The sequence below is a fragment of the Periplaneta americana genome, chromosome 11 (genome assembly GCF_040183065.1).
Source record: "Periplaneta americana isolate PAMFEO1 chromosome 11, P.americana_PAMFEO1_priV1, whole genome shotgun sequence".
Classification (NCBI taxonomy): domain Eukaryota; kingdom Metazoa; phylum Arthropoda; class Insecta; order Blattodea; family Blattidae; genus Periplaneta; species Periplaneta americana.
In genome coordinates this window covers 77,926,633-77,933,622 of record NC_091127.1, presented here as the reverse complement: position 1 = coordinate 77,933,622, position 6,990 = coordinate 77,926,633, and the positions used below count along the sequence as shown (strand labels likewise).

At 34.9% G+C, this 6,990-nt stretch overlaps 1 protein-coding gene across 2 annotated transcripts; it reads right to left on the bottom strand.

Annotated features, from left to right (window-relative positions):
• Positions 1 to 1,403: 1,403 nt before the first annotated feature.
• LOC138709110 (uncharacterized) lies at positions 1,404 to 6,302 on the bottom strand. Of its 2 annotated transcripts, none has more exons than XR_011334830.1 (6): positions 6,114 to 6,298; positions 5,108 to 5,436; positions 4,873 to 5,028; positions 4,664 to 4,741; positions 3,704 to 3,772; positions 1,404 to 3,515 (listed from the first exon to the last, which is right to left on the bottom strand). XR_011334830.1 is itself a non-coding variant. In XM_069839642.1 (6 exons), the coding sequence occupies exons 3-6, from the start codon at positions 4,967 to 4,969 to the stop codon at positions 3,385 to 3,387; spliced, it is 375 nt and encodes a 124-aa protein (XP_069695743.1). In that variant the 5' UTR covers positions 4,970 to 5,028; positions 5,108 to 5,436; positions 6,114 to 6,302; the 3' UTR covers positions 1,404 to 3,384. The 2 variants fall into 2 exon arrangements, 1 of the variants encoding a protein (XP_069695743.1); XM_069839642.1 differs by having other exon boundaries at positions 6,114 to 6,302.
• Between the last annotated feature and the right edge of the window lie 688 nt (positions 6,303 to 6,990).

The window sequence follows — 6,990 nt, the reverse complement described above, 5'->3', positions numbered from 1 at the left end:
GTTGGGGACAGCACAGTTCTCACCATGTCGTGTCTTCATACTCTGATACGGCAGCACTCAACTAGAGGCACGTGTACCCGATGATTTCCAGTCATATTTCCGAAACCTTTATTCCGAAGACCTTCATTTCCGAATGTTGTTATTATCGACTGGTATTATTTCCGGCTGCGCCAAACTTCGGAATCTTTTTTTTTTTCAAATGTTTATTAATGTACAAAGAAACAGTCGGTAATAAAGTATATGATCACCTTGACCCGTCAAATTGTATTTTTGGATATATAGGCTAAGTGTGACTTATTCACATGTAAAAATATTCGTACGGATTATATAATTTTGTTTTGGAAATTGTATTAGCAGGACTAATAGTTACCACTCTTGGGATTTTTCCCAGATTCGCGGATAGATTTTATGACCGATAAAGATCCTTTTCATGACTTTCTTTGCAAGGCTTTCTTTGGTGATATCATGTCGAAGGCTTACAATACATAATATCTTATATATGAATTAGAGGACTTCAGAAAAAATAATGGGTCATTCCCTAGCACAAATTTTACGCTGCAAATGACAGATATATTTGTAAGGTCCGTGGGACCTCAGCGGCCTCTGATCTTTGAATAATATAAATTCTAACATTGTTTTGATAATTATAATGCCATATGTATATAAAAATGTTTGGTATATAGCTATTGGTAAAAAATAATTAAGGAATATCTCGGTATTGGTACTCTCCAATAGTAACAATTATAACCGTAAGTGATACAGTAAATAGCAGATCGTTGAATTAAACACTGTGATGTTTCATTGCGCGGGTTGAATAAACCAATCTGCTACAAAAACATGAATTAAACAGTGGTGGGAGAAGTGGCGTAACTTGACGCTTGAAGGCTCCTGCAAAAGTTTCAAGGTGAACCCTTAACCACTTTTGAGTCGTACAAAGAAATGGTATCATTATATGTTAGGAATATGTAACTAAAGATACAAATTTAAATACAAAATAAACTCTTCAAAATTTATTTCTAGTTCAGTTTTATAAATGTACGCATAACATTTTTCATACTGGTACCTTAACCCTTAAATTGACAATGTATCCTATAGGATACAGGAGGTTAATAGGCTATATGATATAATTTTATTTTAATAGAACAACAGAAAAAGAATTGGTAGGAAAATTAAAATTTCACACTATTATAATATTGTACAAGATATAAGGTATTAAGGTATACCAAATTTATTGTAGCCTATACCAAATTTTTATGAATGAAAACGTAGTATGCCAAATGAAAGTACTCCACATATAAAAATATGGACATTGCGATAGTTGTTTTCTTTACGGTCCGACAAGGTTTAATAAACTACTGTGCCAAGTTAGGGGTTAAAATTCGTTCCTTCGTGCATGGATAAATATATAATAGGATGCGAAACTCACTGAGTTTCCCGTAACACATACTAGAGGCGCTGTTGTAGAATTGATCGTGCTGCCATCTATATGCGGTTAGAGGCGTTATTACATCTAGCAGCGCACCAAGTAGCGAAAAGAGTAACTACTCCGTGCATCCAGCAGCGCACCCAAGTAGCGAAAATAATAACTAATTACTCCGCGTATCTAGCAGCGCGCCTGGCGGCGAAAAGTTGAACTATATGCAGTAAATATTCCTCCTCCCCTCCCCGCCCCAAACCCTCAATTTAAAGTAAAACTTTAAAATTTTTATTCCTCACATCATCTTTCACTGAAAATTGTTATTGGAGCCAATAGTTGGAAGAGACGGTCTATTTTACACTACCTTATAATGTAACTAATTAAAATACAGCCAAACAGGGACAGAAAATAAAAGAAAACAAGGTTAGATAATTGGGATTTTATTCTTTAGGTAATAGTGTCTAGTGCACTTTAAGTCTGCAAAAACTAGTTACATAATTGAAATTACTATATTACTGTATACTATTTTACAATACATTCAACAACACAATTTTGACAAGGTCCATCATATCACTGTTTAACATACACTACATGTGCACTAGGGTTACCAGAATGTAACAATTTAAAAGCAGGTCATTTTAAATGAAAAATAATTTTCCATATAAAAGCAGGGCATAATAGACTAACTTGATACTTGACGTGACGTCTTTTTACATTCTGTTATATAATTAGGTAATTTGTTTGTCTTTGTACAATAAAACTGATACAAAACTATTATCATGAATAGAATTGAAGTATACGGATTCTAAATTAGCTTTTACCTTATTTAATTTTCGGATTGTTAATACTTCTCTGGTGACTCGACTTGTTTGAGCAAGGATTTTACAAACATAATTGCTCTAATGGACCCCAACTCAATAGTTACTCTCTTTTGTCCATTGGGAATTGGCAAGAAAGAAAAGCAGGACAATTTCTGATTTTTACGAACCCTGGCAGGATGCAGGACATGTCAAGCGAAATCCAGAACATTTGGTAATCCTATACACACAGATACACTTACATATTTAGTGTGCAGTACATTGGTAAAGTCTATACAACAAATTGAATAATTGAAATTGTGGGGCCCAGTCGGATAAGAGAAAAAGCCACATCTATATATTTATATTTTGGAATGCTCTGCCATCTGTGCTCATTTACAGATGTAAATGATACCATTTGAATAATGTGTTGTCATATAGTTTAGTCAGAACATATTTCTTCACATTCCAATGAGATATCCTACGTATCGAAATTTATGGTTTGTCCCCTTGTCTGCCTGGACCCATCAACTATTGGTTAGTCAACTGTCCAAAAACAGGTTTGGATCCTACAAGTAACACTCATGGGACAATCAGAGCAGGAGGTAATGAGTAAGAGTGGCCAATTCCTTTCTCCCCTCCGTTGCATACATCGCTGACTAGATACATATTACATTAATCGGATTTCAGATACTACAAAAAAATGTTTGATAATTGAAACTGTCATATTACTATCTACTATTTTGCAACACATTTTAGAACACTTTTCTAGGATCACATCTAAGGTTCTTAGACATTGTTGTTTGGCATACACATAACGGTAACGTATACCAAAATGTTGTATGTACTGAGGGTCAGAGTGAAATATATGAGCTGCATCACTTACTTGCATTATGTTGGGCAAAAAAGTTTACTAGGTGAACTGAAGGTATGTTAACCCCCAACTTCCAAAGTCAAATATCTCTCTTACATACACACATGTACCACATACTGTAACTTTGCTCCCTATAATTACACAATATATTTAACATTTGCTAAAAACATTTTTTTCTGGGGCAAAAAAAAAATAATAAATAAAAATATAAAAAAATAATAAAAAAAGCTATGAACTTTCCACCAATATGATATTATACCTTTTTGTTACACACAATATGAGCTATTTACACTACTTTAAAGACACTGCAATTTTTTCTCCAGTCTCTTCACCTTTGCTTTCAGAGTTGTCATTTTTAGTTTGTTGCTCCTGGGTGAAGATGAGAAGTGAGGACTCGAGAAAAGTTTTCGTTTTGCAACACCAGGACCTAAAGATTACGAAATTAACTTCAGATTAATCTAATTGCTGGGAACTATTTTAAATAAAAAATGAAACGTGACAACACCTTTAGCCTTGTTAAGTTAATGTAGGCCTAACAAAAGGCATGCAAGCTATGGATAGGCTATATAACATACTACAAAATTGACAATACATCAAAATGTGATCAATATTTACCAAGTTTGGAAGGAGGTGTAGCTGAAGCTGAAGGAAACTGTTCCATCTTGGATGTATTCATGTCAGTATCTAAGGAAATAAATGATAAATTGAAGCAAGAATTGAACAGACTTTGTGCTCCATTCATTTCAAACTGCTCTTAACTGTACAAATTATAACTCATATAAATGTTAAGTAATAGTAACAATCCAAAAGTTTAATGCTGCAACAAATTTGATTGTGTTAATCTGAATTGTTCGTTGTAATGTAATATAAAATATTTTTTTTGCTAATAGGCTGGGCTATAGAGGACAACTGACACTAACAGAAAGGGATAATCAGCAGAGGTGTTGGGATATTAAAGAGAAGTCAGTAAGAGGGAATGATAGTGTACTTCGTGTGCCAGGGAGACTTGTCAGGATATCAGTTGCAATATCGATCGTCTGGTTCAAAAGTGCGACAACACAAAAAAAAACAAGTTTTGAGATATCTTCAGTTGAAAGTTTCAAATAAATCCCCTAAAAAGGGACAGAGTTGTGGTTCATAACCACGACAATTAGAATTGAGTCAGTATTCAGGACGAGTATATCACGATCTTCCAGTTCATTATTAATAGATTTAGAAATGTAGTAATAATGAATTAATAAAGTCCATAGTCATAATTACTTCTAAAGCAGTTTATTTCGTTTTTATTCTTTTTGGTTGTAAATATGACTTATCTCAATATTGAATCGGAAAGAGCTCCGAAAGGGGCTTTCAGTAGTATAAATAACTAAAAAATGGCAATTTTTGAGTTGTCGCACTTTTGAACTGGACGATCGATATATAACAAGATAAACACCCTGCCCTGTAGTTAAGAGGATTTGTTATTATTCGCTACTGTAAAAGAATGAAGTATGAAAACTGCAGACATATGGCAGGGGGCAATTAACTTAAATGATTACTAGCATGTTACCAGGCTCACAAGACAGTATCGCTTACCTTCAGCTGTGGGAACCACATTGAATAGGAGCGATGGTTGCTGATAGCCCCTCAGCTGTTCACCAATCATACTGTTCCCTGTAATAATCACAAAAAAAAAAAACGAAACATAATTAATTATGTATTTTGAAACATGTAATGTAAGAACAGCTGATGAGAAACTAAGGCATTCCTTGAAATCCATAAACTTGACTAAGTGGAATAATTACCTTGTTGGCATGCATCTTTATTCATCCCGGCATATGCCGTCGAAGCAGTAATCTTTGAAGCTGGAGTACTCATAGGAGCAGGAATTGTTTGAGGCATAGCTGCCAAGCCTGCAGCCTACTCAGTTGCAGCTTGTAAACCTATGAGACTACGCGTACCTGAAAATAAAGAAAAGAGTAATGAAATCGGAAATTTTAAACATGAATGACATAAAAACATTGCTAGTGTACTAATTACCTTCAGCAGCTGCAGAATCAATCTTCGCCCTCCTAGCATACGTCCGCAAAGTCTTGTGATGCCTGAAAGTTGGGGTAGACCCCGGTGATAAGGTCGCTCGAGGCATAACTGGGCTAGATGGTGGGCTCCGGATTTTAGGGTTTGATGGCACCACTAATCCATTAGCATGAACAGTGGGCACTGCAGTTTGCTTAAGTATCACTTTTTGTGAAGAGCTATAATAGTCAGACTCAATGAAGTGGTCCATGCAGATTCTCAACCTGTGTGTGGCATCTGCGGCAACTCGATACCGGTCCTCTAGCCCACAAAATCGGAGCCACTTCCAACACCTAAAGCAATGGATTACAATTACTAATGAGATAAAGTAGAAGAAATATTGAATAGAAATCATGCAAAAATTGGGGAAAAAAATAATAGTTATCTGCTGCATTTGTGTTATTTTAAGAGATGTCTAATGCGCATCACTAGGTGGTGAGTGACCATAGGAAAACTGGTAGCAGCAACAGATATTGGGTACAAACTAAATTAAATATTAGGCCTAAGCTTCTTCTTCTTCTTCTTCTTATTATTATTATTATTATTATTATTATTATTATTATTATTATTATTATTATTATTATTATTATTATTATTACTACTACACATGATTGAGAATTTCTCCAGAATGGCTAACTACATCAAAGAAGGCATAATTTTATTTTCCATAACTGTGAGATATTTATACTAAAAACCACGTGGCTTTAGTTTGCAGCCATGTGGCTTAATGCTACAATTCAGGTTTACGAGGTTTCATTTTCAGCCTTCTTGCTCTTTTTCGTCAATATTTCACATTTCGTTACAGTTTGACTGAATTTCGGAACCATCTAAATTTATACTCCTACTATAATCCTAAATAAATTAGCAGAAAGCAATGCACAGCTCGTCTAACCTACTTCACCAAAAAGTACATTGTTTTCAAGTGTAAGGTTTAGGCTACACAGGACACAATAATAATACTAAAGCTTACCTCATAGGTTCCTGAGGAAAATAGAAAAAAATGCTTCCCTCCCACAGTATTAACAGTCTTGCATCCAGGCGCTGAGCATCTTCCTCGAATCTTTTGCATTTTTCTGGAATCCATCTTGCCTTCATAACGCTGTTGGCTAGTCATCGGCCAACGTTCTGACTACTTCGTATCGGAGAGTGGAGAACGCTGGTCCTCACATAGTTCTATGATTTACCACCTACGACGTCGGGCGCTGATCACCTTATTTCAGAATACCGCATCTAGATCGTGCTGTCCGCAGTTTCGCATCCTATTATATATTTATCCATGCCTTCGTGCTTTGATCTCTGGAAAGTTATATCATAGTATAAAGAAGATACAGTAGAGACAACTCTTTCGGCAACTTTGATGTTGTTGGTACTAAAATCAAGCTTAGGGAGGTCTAGTTCTCAATGAATCCAACCATGTCGCTAGTATCGGCAGCGCTAACAGCTGATTTTAGTGATCAGCTGTTCAGACATGCTAAACTTTCAGAAGAAACTTTCTATTAACTGTTGTAATTATTCCTTTGTTCTGTAGTGATATTTGTGTCTTATTATGTAGGTCTAATGAAAATTCACTTTTTCTTTTCAAAATACATGTAAAATTGCAGTGTTTATGATTGAAGTAAAACATACTATTAGCGAAGTGCTTACCGTTTTATTCTGTTTCTTCATATCCATTGTATTTCTTTCCATATAATGTTAGTAGCTAGTCAACAAAATTTTATTATATCCATTGTTGACGTAACTTCATCGAAACTAATGCCATGATCTATGTAGCTAATGATTCAATATTACGTTACCAACATAAGTATCTACCAATAACTTTAAAATTAGCGTCAGTTAGTGAATATTTT

What these genes read in the sequence shown, in the direction of transcription:
- LOC138709110 (XM_069839642.1), bottom strand. Translation starts at nt 4,969, where the DNA reads ATGCCTCAAACAATTCCTGCTCCTATGAGTACTCCAGCTTCAAAGATT. An exon ending in TAAAGATGCATGCCAACAAG is followed by an intron (nt 4,742 to 4,872) that starts GTAATTATTCCA and finishes TGATTATTACAG; the next exon opens with GGAACAGTATGATTGGTGAA. An exon ending in TGTGGTTCCCACAGCTGAAG is followed by an intron (nt 3,773 to 4,663) that starts GTAAGCGATACT and finishes TTATTTCCTTAG; the next exon opens with ATACTGACATGAATACATCC.